Genomic DNA, 17,884 nt, shown 5'->3' with positions numbered 1-17,884 from the left:
GTCATCTGGAATATTGTGGGCACCACAATTCAAAAAGGACGGTGAGAAACTGGAGCACGTCCAAAGGAGGGCAACTAAAATGGTGAAGAGTTTGGAAACCAATGATCACAATGGGACAGTCTCAATGCTTCAGGCAAGGAGCATCAGCTGCCCTCGGTTCGTCTCTGACATCTTCCTCCACCGCATTTTTAACTTCGACGCCATCCACTTCATATGGTCCTTTAATTCCTTTATGTCTTCCTCCATTCAATAAACATCTACCTGGGGTTCTTCTGTCCTGGGGCGGCTATCAAGCGACTCCCCCACTGCCAGGTCCCAGGCTGTCACTCTGCCCCCCGACGGCCTTCTTTTCCCCAGTCTGGGGCCAGAAACCCAAATCCTCCAGTGGTGGCCTGGATGGTGTGAGCTTCAGGAGGTTTCCCAGTCTTGGGCTTGGCCCCTTGTTCCTCTGAAGAAGGCACCTGCTCCTCCACCACCGGGATCTCCAGAACCAATCTTCTTGTTCCTGGGTCTCCATTGGAGTTAAAACTGTGAGACTTTGCAAACGGTGAGATCTGGAGTCAGTCCTGTGCTCAAAACATAAAACTCATTTGAAACAAAAGAAGCTTTATTGATGAATCCAGGCAGAAACATCCATTAACACCTTTTTGCAAAGTCTGAAGTCCAAAGGAACTTGCTCCCTTCTTAACCCACTCAACCTCTCCCTAAGCCAGCCCCCAATTCCCAAGCTAAAGCAACACAAGCGGAGGTTGCATAGATACCAAGGTTGTGTATACTCCCCCTTCCCTTCCCCCAGACAGCTTCACCTTGAAGAGCGGTGTTCCCAAGCCAGCTTCCCTCCTCCTTGATAACCATCTCCAGCTGCAACCCCATCGATCTCTCCAAACGCCCTCCTTCATCTAAAAGCCACTCGATCTGTCCTTCTAATTTCCCACTACATGCTTTCTATAACCCATCACTCTACACTACCTACTATGAACTACAACTATAACTCCTCTTTAATAACCAAATCCTAATATTTTTACTCTTTATGACAGAACCCTTATATACTGTTTCTGACATACAATGGACCTGTCCCAATCCTTCAGGTATACATCACCAGTCTGAAGTGACAATTCTCCCATCTCAGTCTTTCAGGCAAGGAGCATCAGCGTGAAGTCATAATGAGCCTGAGTTCAAATTGGGCCAGTTTGAATCCTTCAGGTGAAGTCACAATAGTACCATCTCAATTCTTCAGGCAAGGAACCTCAGGCTGAGATCACAATGGTTCAGTTTCAATCCTTCAGGAAAGAAGCATCAGCATGAGGTTGCAATGGGCCAGTCTCAATCCTTTGGGTAAAGAGGACCACCCTGAAGTCACAATTGTACCATCTCAATCCTTCATCCAAGGAGCATCAGACTGAAGTCACCATGGGACCGTCTCAATGTTTCAGGAAAGAAGGATCAGCCTGAGGTCGCAATGGGCCAGTCTCATTCAGGGAAGGAGCACCAGCCTGAAATCACAATATGTCATGAATACTTTTATTCATGCATTTATTCATTTGGGATTCTAGGTTTACGTTTAGATTAGAGTTAAGATAGATGGGATTTATGGTGGGTTAAAATAATATGTTTTAATATGTGCCTTAATAGAAGATACAGCGCGCCCGCGCCATACGCGGGTGCGCTTTACGCGGCTTGAGCATACGCTATCAAGCCGCGGGGCGCGCGCAGGGCAAAAGGGGTGGCACGTCCCATTCAATTGCATGGGCGCACGCGCCTGTTGCACCCCGCGCGCCACCACGCCACCATGCACGAGCCCCATTGTTTACAATGGGGCTTGAGCATAGGTGGAATTTGCCTTACGCGGAGGGATCTGGAACGGATCCCCGCGTAAGGCGAGGGCCCACTGTACTAGAAAAAGGTAGAGAGATCATGGCTAAAGAATGTGATTGTTTGCTAGGATTGGAATGTGTGGGAATCATCCTTCTAACAGAGGCTTGAGTTTAAAAGACTGGTCTCTGTAAAAGGAGGGGGAACATAGAGAGTTACTGGTATTGTTATATTGTATTGTGTTGTTATGTGTTTATGCTTACTATATTTTTATACGGTATCATATTAGATTAGGATTGATGGGGTTTCATTATATATATATATATATATATATAGTTAAGCCATAATGTTAATTAAAACTGTTGTGTGGCTGAGTTCTGTGGTCCAAGGCCAGAGGTGCAGTGGTTGGGATAAGGCACATGAGAGCTTAATAGTTTTTAGAAAGGCTGCCACAATCCCAGATGGGAGGACACTGCGCAGGGAAGGGCTATCCAATTAATTAGCTTTATTGGTTAATGGGGTGGCGTTAATTTATGGTTATAAAAGTGATATAACTATACTTTCTTTCATTCCTGACAAAAAGTCACTTCTATTGCATGTATCTTCTTCTTCAATAAAAGCTGTTCCTTTTTCAAAGTAGTGCCTTTTGTGTTGCAAGAAGGGCTGCAATTAGGCCCCTGACAGATATCTCTCTCCTCTTCCATTCCCCCTGCTATCCCAAAAGGGCTGGAGAGCATACCAAACCAACCACAGAACCTTCCCCTGCTCTTGTTTAATGCCAGGTCAGTCAAAAATAAAAGGCACATAGTCCATGATCTCCTACTGGATGAAGAGGCTGACCTGGCTTGTTTCACAGAGACCTGGATGGGTGAAGATAGCTCAGCCACCTGGGATCAGGCCTTACCAGCTGGGTTCTCCGTCAGTGAGCAGGTAAAGGGAGTGACTTTGGTCCATGAAGACAATCTTGCTTTGGCCAGGATACCTATCCGTAAAATGGACCACATCGAATTTATTTACCTCAGCTTAAAGACTAGGGAAAGTCTAGGGATTGTGTTGGTTTACTGTCCGCCCCGTTCCTTAACAGACTCTCTAGCGGAGCTGACACAACTGGTCTTTGAGCTGTTGCTGGATTCACCTAGGCTTTTAGTCCTGGGCGACCTCAACATCCCCCTCGATGCCCCTCCTCAGCATGCGCAGGGATTGCCAGGGCCTAGATGCTGCTGCTTATTCCACTGGGGGCCTTTGCGGGAAAGGAAGGTATGCTCTGGGGGTTCAGTAGCCTCCCCTTCCTTCCTTCCTTCCTTCCTTCCTTCCTTCCTTCCTTCCTTCTTTTGAGGAGACCGCAATGGAGCCCAAGGTGCAGAGCTGGACTCAGGAGAGAAAGGCAGGAAAGGAAGGCTCTAGTTTGGAAATATAGCTCTCCGTATCCTGTATGTTTGTGTGTTTCTGTGCGTGTTTGCCTCTGTTGTTCTTATGGCTGGGAATGGAGCTGAGGACTAAGGAGAGAAGAAAGAGTCAGTTTTGTGCAAATGCAGAACTTCTGCGCATCAAAGAGTCCAGTGTGTTGAAATAGCAAAGAACTTTATTGAGAACACATAGAAATTCAGTGTTTAAGCAAGAACTTCCCACTCCAATCCAAACAATACATTAAAACCCCCAAACCTAAAACTCCTCCCTTTTCCAAACCTAGCCCCCACCTCCAATTCCCACAGGTAACAAGCCCCCCTTTGCCATTCCCAGAAACTAACCCTTTCTGTCAATACCTGCCCCCAACTTTCTTCAGCCAACACCCCACACATTGCAAAAGCTATCATTCCCATAACTATTCTAGACATCTATAACAAATCCCAGCCCCCGAACTACCGAACCTATACCATGACCCACAATCTCCAGCCAAATTTACAACCCAAAGTAATTATGTATACTATTAGCTATTAAAACCTTAAAATAACAAAATACAACTTTAGAACACAAACAGACATATCGACACACAAAGCTTACAAACAAAATCACAAGGGCCTTTTCTTAGCACCATTGGATTCAAAATATATTTTTTGTATTCATTATTGAGAAAAATAATGTTAATTCATTACTGGGATTTGTGTGGCTTCTCTCCTGTGTGGACTCTCTGATGCTTGACAAGGACTGACTTGTAAGCACATTTTTCCCCACAATGCTGACATTTATGTGACTTCTTTCCTGTGTGGACTCTCCCATGACTGACAAGTTCTTCTGTAAACAAGGACAATGACAGACAAGACAATCTCAGCATTAAGAGAAGATGTTACCCCACGATTTAGCCCCACGTTCACCCCTCCCTATTTCAGATTAGATTAATAAAGTTGGTGTGAGAGACCTGAGCATGACCCTGTTCTGGATGCCCCCAAATCTATATAATGTTTGTATTCTTACTCATAGGAGCTAGCAAAGAAGAGACTGAGGGAACTTTGATGAGGGAATCAGTGGAAGCAGATAGTCAAAGGACTGCTGAAAAACATATTCCATTAAACATGGTATGCAGTAAACTCCTGCGGCTGTGAGAGTGTCTCTCTGGTCCTTTTTCCAGGCAAAGCATTCTCTGAAGATGCCAGCCACAGATGCTGGCGAAACGTCAGAAAGAAACTCTGCCAGAACATGGCCACAGAGCCCAAAAACCCCACAAAAAACTGTGTATGCCGGCCATGAAAGCCTTCGACTTTACATATCATAAAAACATCACAAAGTATAAACATTCCCGTTACAGTAATCGCAGGGCAGTTATGCTGTTATGACTGGAAGTAAACATATATGCAATTATAATTATATATACACACTGATGTTGAACAAAACGTGGGCGGTGTATACATGTGCAGGTGCGTCCATGTGCATGCTTATGTACCCGCATATTTCTCCATGCGTTTGCTTAAGTTTAAATTGTACGCAAGTAGAAGAGTATATATAAATGTGTGTGTGTGTGTGTGTATACGTGTGTGTGTGTGTGTGTGTTTAAATACGTGCGCATACACATGCACATGTTCAGACAGGTATCTATGGATATGTATAGGTGTATCTATAGATGTTGTATGCAAGATCTATAGACTTGAAACATTATATGGGCATGGACAGGGGGAGCGTGTCCCTGTTAGTGCTCTTGGACATCTCAGCGGCCTTCGATACCATCGACCATGGTATCATTCTGGGACGCCTGAGGGAGTTGGGAATTGGGGGCACTGCTTTGCAGTGGTTCCATTCCTACCTCTCGGGTAGGTCCCAGATGGTGGAGCTGGGGGACTGTCGCTCCGATAGGAGGGCCCTGGCATCTGGTGTCCCTCAGGGAGCGATTCTGTCCCCTATGCTATTCAACATTTACATGAAGCCGCTGGGAGAGATCATCCGGAGACATGGGGCGCGGTGTTATCAGTACGCTGATGACACCCAGATAATTTTCTCTATGTCTCCGACTGATGCAGTAACTAAGGATGGCATCTCTCCTCTAGATGCCTGCTTGGCGTCGGTAATGGGCTGGATGAGGGAGAACAAACTCAGTGTGAATCCAGGGAAAACGGAAGTACTGGTGATAAGTTCCCCGGTTTCTGGTGGTGAGATCTGTCACCCGGCCCTGAACGGGGTCACGCTCCCCCGAAGGACTCGGTGCGCAGCTTGGGAGTACTCCTTGATTCGTCGCTCCAGCTGACTTCTCAGGTGGATGCGACGGTCAGGAGTGCCTGTTATCAGCTTCGGCTGATACGCCAGCTGCGTCCCTACCTGGACCGAAAGGACCTAGAATCTGTTGTACATGCTTTGGTAACCTCTCGATTGGATTTCTGCAACGCGCTCTACATGGGGCAACCCTTGTACCAAACTCGGAAGCTGCAATTGGTGCAGAATATGGCAGCCAGATTGGTCGCTGGTAGCTCCAGGTCGGACCATATAACACCTATTTTAAAAGACCTTCACTGGCTGCCTATTCGCTTCCGAGCTCAATACAAGGTGTTGGTTTTGACCTATAAAGCCCTAAATGGCTTGGGCCCAGGGTACTTGGAGGACCGCCTCTCCCCATATAATCCACCCCGCACACTCAGAACATCCGGGACTAAATTGTTGGAGGTCCCTAGGTCTAACCTTACCCGGACCTCACAGAGGGCTTTTACAATTGCTGCCCCTTCACTTTGGAATAAGCTCCCTGCAGAGCTTCGCTCCGCCGCCTCATTAGCTGTCTTTAAAAAACAGCTGAAAACATATCTATTCCGGCTGGCCTTCCCACCTTAATTTGTTTGTCTATTCTTCCTGCCCCTTCTTTCCCTTCTGACCCTGGATCGATGGAACTTTTTTGCATTTTCCTTCTGCCCCTGATATGTGTATTTTCCTATTATACTGTTTCCTGTTCCTGTTTTTTGTAGTAATGGTTTTAACTGTTATATTGAATTTTTAATCTTGTACTGTAATGTTTTTATAAATTTTGTAAGCCGCCCTGATCATTTCCATGGAAGGGCAGGGTAGAAATAAAATTTATTATTAATATATATATATATATATATATATATATATATATATATAGTTTCATAAAGGTATAAGTCTGAGTGGTCTTAGATAGAGATGCCTCCACATATATACATATATGAATATGCACAAACACACATGCACACATCCATCTGTTGTTGTCCATTGTTCTGGTCCGTTGTTCCAGGTGATGCTGGAGAAGACGCCCTGCCTCCAGCGGAACCAGAAGCTGCAGGCGATGAGGAGAGGGACTCCTTGCCCAATGCATCGCTCACCTGGAGGGCCAGCACCAGGAAGGTCACAAAGGCCCCATTCCCACTCCCTCATTTGCCCTGGATAGAACTAGGCAGATCCGGGTGCCCCATAACGAATCTCCCCGGAAACAAGTTCCTACTACCCTTTACCTCAATCAGGGTAATCTACCCCCTGAACTTGACCCAATCATGACCGGGGCTGAGTTCATATTTGTCGGCAACAGGGAAGAGCCGGTTGTTTTCAAAAGGAAAGGGTCCATAGTCCGCTTTCAGAAAAAACGCACTAAGGGGGATTTGCCCTGGATCTCTTGTGCAAGCCCCTGACAGAGTTGTGTTAAAATTGGTGTGAGTGTGAACTTCCAACTTTTAAACCGGTTTGGGAACCAGGGTAAAATGTAGTCTGAATGGCCTTATATTTAAGGGTGAAGGAAGCAAGAAACAACAAGCAAAGTCTAAACACTTCCTTTTACCATTGCAGCATTGGAGCGTGTTGCCACCCTTGAACTGTCAATCACTCAACTGCAGCAAGGCCAGGAGCAGCAAAGAATGTGGCTATACAACTCCGTGTGTGGCGTTTCCAACAACAATGATGTGGGCCTTCCTTTTCTTATTTTCAAAATGTTTTATTACACTGAGATATTCCCATGATAGCATTTAAATTACCAAATATCGACCAAATATTAACTATTAATTTAACGGGATTTTATTACCCTTTTCTTCAAATGTTTTAAGACAACTCCATTCCATTTCTAAATCTTCTTTTGATTTCCCTCTGAGTAAAGCAGATACTACATCCATATTTCTAGCTTCATATTTCTTAATCAACCAATCTTCGATGAAAGATTAACTGTAGATTTCCAAACTTGAGCAAATAAGATCCTTGCACATGAGACCATATATAAAACAATTCCATTGTATTTTACTGACTTGATGTTGTGTGTCATGTTTAGTAAAAATAAATTGGGTTCAAAGGGAATATTTATATCCAGAATGTTTTGGATGCTTCCATGAATACTTTGTCAGAATCCTTTAGCTTTAATGCTTGTCCACCAATATGAAAGAAGCTTCCCTCGGGTTCCCCGCATTTCCAGCACTTAGTATTGCCAGTTTTGTATATCTAGTGGGTTTTTTGGGGGGGTTAGATACCACCTGTATAACATTTTGATATAATTTCATTTATAGTTTTGGCACAGAGTGAATTTATTTGTTCCTTTCCAAGATTTTCCCCATTCCTCTATACTTATAGTTTTATTTATATCACGTGCCCATTTTACCATGCTGTGTTTAATAATTTCATCTTCTAGATCTCTTTCTTTTAATAGTTTATAACATTTGGATATGTGTTTACCTTTTTTGTCCATCATAATTTTATCTATTTCATTGTTATCCATCGTTAACCCAGGAGCTTTATTGTCTGCCTTAAAACAATTGTTTAATTGGTTGTATAAAAACCAATCCTTCATGTTTCCTCTTTCGTTAAGATCTTCCATAGATTTCATATTGTATTTTCCTTCTGGTGTTTTCTTTATTAAATCTCCATATCTTAGCCATGGAGTATCTTTGTCCTTTGTTCTATTATAATAGGCTTCTTGCAATTACACCCAAAATAGATGTCTCATTTTATACCATACTTTAAGCAATGATCTTCTTATAACATGATGGTTAAAAGTATTATCATCTTTTGGTTTTGTATACCACATATATGCATGTATACCAAGATTCAGGTTAGCTTTTTCTATTTTCAATAAAGTCTTGTTTTCTAATTTGAATCATTCTTCTAGTCATTTGAGACAAGCTGCATAATAATACAGCTTAAAGTTTGGTAAGTTACATCCCCCCTTGAAGCAAAGATCATTTACTAAGGCAACCATAACAGTTTCGACTCCGTATCCCATCCTGAAGCCAGTTTGAAATGGGTCCAGATAATCTGTCTCATCCAAGACCGCTTGGAGATGAAGAGCAACTGCCCTCAAAATTATGTTGGTTAGAAATGGAAGACAGGAGACCGGTCTGTAATTGTTCATGTCCAAGGGATCTAGGGAGGGCTTTTTCATAAACGGCCGTAACACTGCTTCTTTTAAGCATGATGGAAAATAGCCCTAACTAAGAGATGTATCTATGATATATCTCAGGTGATATAAAAAGGGCAAGGGTCAGGAGGGCAAGTTCTCCTCTTCACACTTACAAGGAGCTTGTCCACTTCCTCAGTACTCAGATTCAAACTGATACAGTATGATCTTACTCATGGACACCTCACTTATAGCCTCCGCAATAATGCTGACGTCCAATTTGGCTCTTATCTGAGAGACATTATCTGTGAAATAGTCATTTAAAGCATCATAGTTAGTTATGGAAGGCTCTAGTAATGGGTTCCGGGGGGAAGGTGCCTGAAACAGGTCCCAAATCCCCCCCCCCCCCGACTTCAGCAGTCCCTTTATGCTTCTCTTTCCTTGGCATTTTCATTCCTTTCAGATGCCCCAAAGACCCCTTCTCAGCATGTGCAGGGATCGTAAGGCCTTTGCTGCTGCTGCTGCCGCTGCTTATTCCGCTGGCGGCCTTTGGAAGAAGGGAAGGACTACGGCCTTTTTTCCTTCCTTCCTTCCTTCCTTCCTTCCGGAATGGAGCCCAAGCTGCGGAGCTGGACTCAGGAGGGAAAGGCTGGGAAGGCTCTGCTTTGTACATATAGCTCTGTCTCTCTGAGTATATATGTGTGTTTGCCTCTGTTTTTATGGCTGGGAAAGGAGCTGAGGGCTGAGGAGAGAAGAAAGGGTACATTTTGTGCAAATGCAGAATTTCTGTACACCAATGAGTCCAGTGTGTTGAAACAACAAAAACTTTATTTCAAACACATAATCAGAAATTCAGTGTTTAAGTCAGAGCTGCCGTCCCCAAAGCAAACATTAAAACCCCAAAATCTAAAACATCACACTCGTCCAAACCTGGCCCCCACCTCCAATTCCCACAGTCTATGTCCCACAGATAACAAGGCCCCCTTTGCCATTCCCACAAACTAGCCCTTTCTGTTAATACCTGTCCCCAACTTTCTTCAGCCAACATCCCACAAATTCCAAATGCTATCATTCCCATAACTATTCTAACCAGCTGCAGCCAATCCCACCCCTCTGTTTAACTAACCTATTCCACCACCATGATCCCCACTCAGATTTATAAACGAAAGCAACAATCTATAATAAAGGCAATTAAAACCTCAAAATAACAAAATATAATTGAAAAACATAAACAGGCATATGGACACACAAACCTAACACAGGAAATCACAAGGGCTTTTTCTTATCACCACAAGATTTAAAATACATTCTTTGTTTTGCTTCTTGATAAATATAATGTTAGTTCATTTCTGGAATTTGTGTGGCTTCTCTCCTGTGTGGACTCTCTGATGTTTCACTAGGTTTGATTTCGATGAAAAACATTTCCCACAATGCTGGCATTTGTTTGGGTTCTCTCCTGTGTGGACTCTCTGATGTGCCAATAGGTATGACTTGGAAGAAAAACATTTCCCACAATCCTGGCATTTGTTTGGGTTCTCTCCTGTGTGGACTCTCTGATGTGTCACTAGGTTTGACTTGGAAGAAAAACCTTTCCCACAACGCTGGCATTTGTATGGCTTCTCTCCTGTGTGGACTCTCTGATGTGCCAATAGGTGTGACTTCCGAGAAAAACATTTCCCACAACACTGGCATTTGTATGGCTTCTCTCCTGTGTGGACTCTCTGATGTGCCAATAGGTATGACTTCAAAGAAAAACATTTCCCACAATGCTGGCATTTGTATGGCTTCTCTCCTGTGTGGACTCTCTGATGTGCCAATAGGTATGACTTGGAAGAAAAACATTTCCCACAATGCTGGCATTTGTATGGCTTCTCTCCTGTGTGGACTCTCTGATGTACCAATAGGTGTGACTTCTGAGAACAACATTTTCCACAATGCTGGCATTTGTATGGCTTCTCTCCTGTGTGGACTCTCTGATGTGCCAATAGGTATGACTTTGAAGAAAAACATTTCCCACAATCCTGGCATTTGTATGGCTTCTCTCCTGTGTGGACTCTCTCGTGACTGACAAATTCTTCTGTAAAGGAGGCAATGACAGACAAGACTGAATCTCAGTGTTAAGAGAGGAAAGTGTTGCCCCAAGATTTAGCCCCACGTTCATCCCTCCCTATTTGAGATTAAATTAATAATGTTGGTGTGAGTGACCTGAGCATGACCCTGTTCTGGATGCCCCAAATCCATATAATGACTGTATCCTTACTCAGAGCTACCAAAGAAGAAATTGAAGGGGAACTGTCATGAGGAAATCAGTAGAAGCAGATAGTCAGGCATTTGAAAAATATTCCAATATATATATGTAAAAATACTTTGATTGAAAAGTGGCATCATTTCCTGTGAGAATGCCATAGAGTCTTGAGTCAGAGCACATGGCATGATGCAAGCTAACTGCAGAGGAAGCTTCATGCTGTGTGGCACCAGGAGATGACTCACAACCAATACAGTATACAGCTCACATGTGGATTGATGTGGGTTGGAGTTGTGTGTACAAGAGATTGTGAAGTTGATGAAAGTCAGAGAGGAGAGCTGGTACATATTTGTTTTCTACTGCAACTCAAGCTAAAGAACCTCCAAGGACATGGAGGAAATCAACTGTGTCTGTGAGTTATTTTTAAGTGTGGAAAGTGGTTTGTGCATCGCCAAAGCCTATATCTGGAGATTTGCTACTGTACTCTGCTATGTTATTATTGAACTCTGGGAGTGTCGCCTTCAGACTGTGCTATACATTGGCTTTGATTGGAACCAGAATTCAGAGCCAAGAAAGACCTGAAAGCCGGTGTGATAATCCTTTTTGGCTGAAGTATTTCCACCAAGCACCCATTTAATTTAATTCAGTTTAAGACAATTTTTTCCCCTCCCAGGAAACATCCTAAAGCAATTTACACCTTTTTGAATGCTCGGTTTCTGCCCCCAAGCAACAATTTCAGTATAAATATCAGCCCCAACTGGCTGTTCTTCAGCATCAGTCCAGTTGCAGACTTACACTCCGTTGGTTTGCATTGCTAAACACCTCACTACACTCACCAGCCCCACTTGCTATAGCAGTTACTGACTTCTCTCCCCTTTCTGAACCCTCAGCAATTGGAATCAAGATCCATCTAGGTAATGTCTTACCATTAGCAAAGCCTTACACCATTCACCACTCCCACCTTTGTTACCTAGTTCTCGCATGTGGTGTGTGAACACTTATATGTGTATATGTGTGTGTGTGTGTGCATGTATGTTGCTTTTCCCCTAAATAAAACACAAAAGCCTATTTGAAACGCCTCTGGAGTTCTGTGTGCTTCTGGGCCTGGTATAGTTGGGATGAATCCCGAGGTCACTGTTGCCTCAATCTCTCCTTTGAGCTAAGTATGAAATTCCCCTAAAAGCATAGCACTTGTGGGTGTCCTCCCCAGACTCCAGCATTTCGAGTGACAAAGGGCCTCTGGAATCAACCACAGAGCTAAGAAAGCTCAGGTTGGAAAAGAAACATTAGAGAAAGAGGAATTTTTGTGATACCCTTTCCTCTCTTCATAGACATTGCTCATAATTGCTAAATGGAACCCTTAATATGTATGAAAACAAGGGCCTGATTTCAAGTTCATTTCTTAAGTTCAGTGCTCTACCTTTGTACCAAGTTCGGAAGCTTTAGTTAGTTGAAAACATGGCAGCCAGATTGGTCACCAGAACATCTAGGTCAGACCATATAACACCAGTATCCCTACATTGGCTGCCAATTAGCTTCCGGGCGCAATACCAAGCGTTGCTTATTACCTTTAAAGCCCTACATGGCTTGGGCCTGAGCTACTTGAGGGAACGCCTCTCCCTACACCATCCGCCCCTCACTCTCAGAACATCTGGGAAGAATCTATTAGATTACCCAAAGGTCAGGCTAAGAACAACTTCTCACAGAGCATACACAGCCATAGCCCCCAAGTTATGGAACAACTTGCCGGAGGAGATCCGTCTTAACACCACCTTGGATGCTTTCAAGAAAGCACTTAAGACGGATCCCTTCCGGCAGGCTTACCCAGCTGACCTCTTGTAAAGAACTTAAGGAAAAATCCCACTTCTGATAACAACTGTGCATTTTAAATGATGTTTTTATTTGTTCCAAATTGAGTTTTAAGCATTTTGTTGTTTTACTGTGTGTAAATTGGATGCTATTGTTGTTTTGTGGCTATTTTACGGTTGTAATACCGCCTCACTCCATTGAGAGAGGCGGGTAAATACAAATAAAACTTATTATTATTATCAGTATAATCTGTGAGGTTGGTGGCTGCCTCCCAATCCCCAAGGCCCCTCTCCTGGTCCTTCCCAGAGGTCCCTTTCTCTCCGCACAGAGCTAGGAAATCCTGGCTTTGCTCCTGCCTTCCCCTCCTGGCTCCCAGAGGCCTAGAATCATAGAGATGGAAGACACTACAAGGGCTATCCAGTCCAACCCCATTCTGCCATGTAGGAATCAAAGCATCCCTGACAGATGGCCATCCAGCCTGTTTGAAGATCTCTAAGAAAGGAGACTCCACCAAAATCTCAGAGGGAGTTTGTTCCATTGTCGAACAGATCTTACTGTCATGAAGTTCCTTCTAATGTTGAAGTGGAATCTCTTTTATTGCAGTTTGCATCCATTGTTCCGTGTTTTAGTTTCTGGAGCAGCAGAAAACAAGCTTGACATTCCTTCAAATATTTAAACAGGGCTATCATATCACCCCTTAACCTTCTCTTCTCCAGGCTAAACCTCCCTAGTTACCCAAGTCGTTCCTCATAGTTTCCAAATCCTGCACCATTTTAGTCGCCCTCCTTTGGACAGGCTCCAGTTTCTCCACATCCTTTTTGAATTGTGGTGCCCAGAACTGGACACAATATTCCAGGTGAGGACTGACCAAAGCAGAATACCATGGCACTATAACTTCCCTTGATCCTGACACTATACTTCTATTGATGCAACCTAAAATCGCATTGGCCTTGTTAGCTGCCGCATCACACTGTTGACTCATGTTCAACTTGTGGTTTACTTGGACTCCTAGATCGCTTTCACACGTAGTTTCATTCAGCCAGGTGTCCCCCATCCTATATCTTTTATTTCATCTCCCTCTTAAGCCTGATCCCCTTCCCTTTCTCCCTCCACTCTCCAACCTTCCTTCTTGCCCATCTGCACTGCTTCAGTATTTCACCTTCACCATCTCTTTCCTGCCTTTCTGTTTTTCACATTCGCTCTTTCTCTCTATCACAGACACACACCCATTTATGTGATGCATAAAAGGGACACTTTGAGGCTCATTTGTTGAGAAAGGCAGGATAATCCATATGCAAATTACTCATTGGGAAAGGCAAAGCAAGGGGGCTGGGACCTGGACTTCTGTTTTGGTGAGGATCAAGCACCAGGGAGCAGTATTAAATAATAATAATAAATAAATGGTTTATTTGTATACCGCCCTTCCAAAGATCAGGGCGGTTCACAACAGTTAAAAATTACATAAAAAGTTTCAATATACAATGTTAAAATACAAAAAACACAAAAAGAAAAACAACAACAAATGCCCCCCCAGGTTAGGAACCCATTGCCTGTGCGGCCTTAAGACATCTCTAAGACAGGGATGGGCTACTGTTGGGGATTGGGGGCGTCACATTGGCCCCCTGGGGATCTCAGGGGCAACCACACATTGTATTGCCTTAAAATAGGAATAAAGTTTTGTGCCTCAGTATCCCATTGCATCCCTTTGGGGAAGTGAAGCAGAACCTCAAAAGGCTGGAAGAGGGCCAAAAAAGGAAACATACTCAGAGATGTGCTACCATTTCAATGAGAAATGCATTACTAGTAATCTCCATGCTGTCTTCCTACAAAATCCTAGCATTGGTGAGATATCTGGGGGCGGAACTTAGTTTCAGAATTAAAAAGTCCTTTGCTTCCACCAAAAGGTTTATTGAGAAATTCAGGCAAAAGGGTCCATTAATAAGTCTAAGCTGTCTCTGAAGTGTCTAAACCTTTTCCCTCCATCATTAACTACCTTCACACTCCTCCCTTTTCCTCCCCTTCAGCCCCTAACCAGCCCGGCTGCCAAGGTACCTCTTGCCTTCTTCTTCCACCGTTCACATGCGCCTCTCCCCACTGGGGCATGTCTGCCACCCAGAGTTCACAGACCAGGCAGTTAATAGCCTCCACAACTGCTTCCCTTCCCTGAAGCCATTCTAGGCCCCAATATCCTTAGTAACTACTTAAAACTACTAGCATTTAAACTACTAACAATCCCCCCTAAACCCTAATACCATTCTGGATGAACCACAGAACCTGCTTCTGACAATTGGCAGTTTACAATGCAGTATTTAGAATCCTTATAAAGTGGAAAGCCATAGTGCCTCACTAAACTACAAATTCAAATATTCTACAGGATGTTGCTATCACAATTAAACTACACTTGACAGGGATCTAGGACTCCTAGTAGACCACAAGTTGAACTTGGACCAACAGTGTAATGCGGCAGCTAAAAAGGCCAATGTGATTCTAGGCTGCATCAATACGAGTATAGTTTCTAGATCAAGGGAAGTAATAATGCCGCTCTATTCAGCTTTGGTCAGGCCTTACTTGGAATAATCCTGTGTACAGTTCTGGCCTCCGAAATTCAAAAAGGATGTTGACAGCTTGGAACATGCCCAGAGGAGGGCAACCAAAATGGTGAAGGATCTGGAAACCATCAAGCCCTATGAGGAGTGGCTTAGAGAACTGGGTATGTTTACCCTGGAGAAAAAAAAAGTTAAGAGTGGATATGATATCCATGTTCAAATATTGAAAGGGGTTGTATTGAGGATGGAGCAAGCTTGCCTTTTGCTGCTTCAGAGAAAAAGAGACACCACAATGGATGCAAACGACAGAGAAAGAGGTTCCACCTAAACATTAGGAGGAACTTTGGAACAGTAAGAGCTCTTCGACAGTGGAATATACTCCCTTAGAGTTTGGTGGAGTCCTCTTCTTTGGAGGTCTTTAAACAGAGGCTGGATGGTGCTTGGAATGTGTATTCCTGCATGGCAGAAGAGGGTTGAACTGGATGGCCCTTGTGGTCTATTCCAACTCTATGATTCTATAATGCTAGTGGATTCCGGTTACTTACCCACAGAGGCCACATTCTCATAATTTTCCATCATTACAGAACTGTACATAAGTCTCTGCTTCTTCGTCAACAATTTCCATTCGTTCTCCGTGAAATATACTGCTACATCCGCAAAGGTCACCTGCAACAGAAAATAGCCCTCATCCAGAGAGTGACTAAGCAAAAGGGGAGGAAAGCACATGGTGCATCCAAATATTATTTGATCTCTTTAGAATTCAGTCCAGGAAATAAACTTTAAATGCTGTCAGCCAGAAAAAAGCTACTGCCTTTGAGATCCAGTTTGTCTCGAATCTTTTCAATATAATATGAAATATAATAAACAATGTAATTTAGGCCATGGCTGGGATATTGATGATGGATTAGGATACTGACTATCCCAACACATAGAGTACATTTAGCCACCAAAGAATTATGGTGCGTTTAGACATTTCTTGCCACATTTTGGAGACAAATGTCATTTTTATAAAGCAGTTCTGGGGAGCACTCTGGGCTTAAGGGTCACTGGGCCCACCCCCAATTTATATCCAGAGACATTCTCCCATAGCCTCTAACATTTCATTGATGGGAAAAACAAGACACATGTGGAGAAGCAACCCAGAAGGCAGTAAAGATGGCCAAAGTTGTTTATGAGGAAGATTACACAAGCTAGGAAAGGCACAGCAGTTTGCTTTTGCTTCAGCCTCCTGGGAAGGGCCATATCCCGTCTCCTTTTTCCTCTCCTCTCCCCACTTTTGAATTGATGGAGTGCAAACTCAATTGCACTTAGGAACTGAAGTGAGCTGAGAAAGGGGAAAGTGGGAGGAGGAGAGAGCAGCCAGGAAATTTTTAAAAGCCCCTGAAAAAGTGGGGTGACAGAGGATTAACCAGGACTGTCTCTGCCAAACTCGGACAGTATATTATTTGCTTCCTTTCATAAATTGGCCCAGAAGTGACACAGATGAAGCTAATAGGATAGTGACTCACCAAAGAGCTGTTGTACTTCGGCAGCCTCTTTCTGTTGGAGCCCAACTCCCTCCGCTTGGCCTCTGTGTTGGCCATCAGGTGGTCAAGGGGTCCTGGTGGTCCTGCACTTGGGTCACTTCCAGCAAGAGAGGCCCAAAGCCGTGTCCAAAGAGCCTGAGATGAAGTTCCTGAGAAAAGGGACCAGGGTTAGGATTGGCTTGACAAGAAACCCTGCAGCACTCAAAGACACAGAGAACAGCATCCTGTTCATGACATACACAGGTGGCATATGCCTCTTTTGGGCTGATGCAGAGGTGGATATCCCTTTCCTCCCTCTGCACCAAACGAAGCTTCCCAGACATAGCATAGATTCACTGCAGCTCCCCTACACAACAGATACTCCATGCCTTCTTAGTGGTGGGGGATTAGGGGATGGGGAACTGGAGAGGGTCCTGGTTATGTCCCTGTAGCTAGATGTGAAATGAGTGCATCATAAATAAATGAATCATCTGCTGAAACCTCCAGAGTTCCTCAGTGCTTTTCCCCATCATCAGCCCTTTTCCCAAGAAGGCTGCATCCGCACTATAGAAATAAGGCACTTTGACACCGGTTTAACCACTCAGTGCTATGGAATCCTGGGATTTTACATTCTCTGCCAGAGAGCTCTAGTGTCACAACAAACTACAAATCCCAGGATTCCACAAAATGGAGCCAGGAGAGTTAAAGCGGTTTCAAACTGGATTATTTCTTCAGTGCAGATACAGCCAGAGTCGCTTGTAAAAGGGTAGAAGCGCCCAAGTCTTGTTTAATTCTTGGTAATATGTGTTATTCTGGTCTTTCTTCTTCCTTCTTGCCTGAAAATCTCTCGATAAGAAAACTGGGGAGACTTTTTAAACCTCCCAAAGGAGCCACTTTTGGCCTTTTTTGGGGGACTAGCCTCCTCTTAGAAGCCAAAGCCCAATGTTTATGAAGAAAAGGATAAGGCTTACATTAAAACTATCCTCCCATTTCTGTTCCCTTTTAAAACCCATGTTCCCCAGAAGGAGCAGAGCTCAGTAATAAGAAAACCCTCTCAGAAAAGAGACACACTTCCTTCCTTTTGGCCCAAGGAGCCCTGCCTCCTTCTGACTCTGGAGCCTCAGGAGAGAAAGAGAGGCCTCTGTTCAACTGAGGCTCAGAGAAGGCTCTGGAACATTATTCCCCACAATCACAAGCAGCACAAAATGGCCACCAGAACACAAAA

At 43.9% G+C, this 17,884-nt stretch overlaps 2 protein-coding genes across 2 annotated transcripts in view; both read right to left on the bottom strand.

Annotated features, from left to right (window-relative positions):
- LOC149282475 (uncharacterized) overlaps window positions 1-16,737 on the bottom strand; it is a 186,896-nt gene extending 170,159 nt beyond the window's left edge. Inside the window, exon 1 of the mRNA XM_089498177.1 lies at window positions 16,663-16,737. Coding sequence (XP_089354303.1) covers window positions 16,663-16,737 — 75 coding nt within the window. The remainder of the gene's footprint in view (window positions 1-16,662) is intronic.
- LOC149282476 (uncharacterized) lies at window positions 9,848-15,783 on the bottom strand. Its single transcript, XM_089498217.1, has 2 exons — window positions 15,700-15,783; window positions 9,848-10,631 (listed from the first exon to the last, which is right to left on the bottom strand). Exons 1-2 carry the CDS (start codon window positions 15,746-15,748, stop codon window positions 9,898-9,900), a joined length of 783 nt encoding a protein of 260 aa, XP_089354343.1. The 5' UTR covers window positions 15,749-15,783; the 3' UTR covers window positions 9,848-9,897.
- Window positions 16,738-17,884: the final 1,147 nt, after the last annotated feature.

Source organism: Sceloporus occidentalis, unplaced genomic scaffold, assembly GCF_023333645.1.
Source record: "Sceloporus occidentalis isolate IW3139 unplaced genomic scaffold, rSceOcc1.0.p SCAF_114, whole genome shotgun sequence".
NCBI lineage: Eukaryota > Metazoa > Chordata > Lepidosauria > Squamata > Phrynosomatidae > Sceloporus > Sceloporus occidentalis.
Note: the sequence above shows the minus strand (reverse complement) of the source record. Positions and strands in the feature narration are given on the sequence as shown.

What these genes read in the sequence shown, in the direction of transcription:
- LOC149282476 (XM_089498217.1), bottom strand. Translation starts at nt 15,748, where the DNA reads ATGTACAGTTCTGTAATGATGGAAAATTATGAGAATGTGGCCTCTGTG. An exon ending in TGAGAATGTGGCCTCTGTGG is followed by an intron (nt 10,632 to 15,699) that starts GTAAGTAACCGG and finishes CCTCCTTTACAG; the next exon opens with AAGAATTTGTCAGTCACGAG.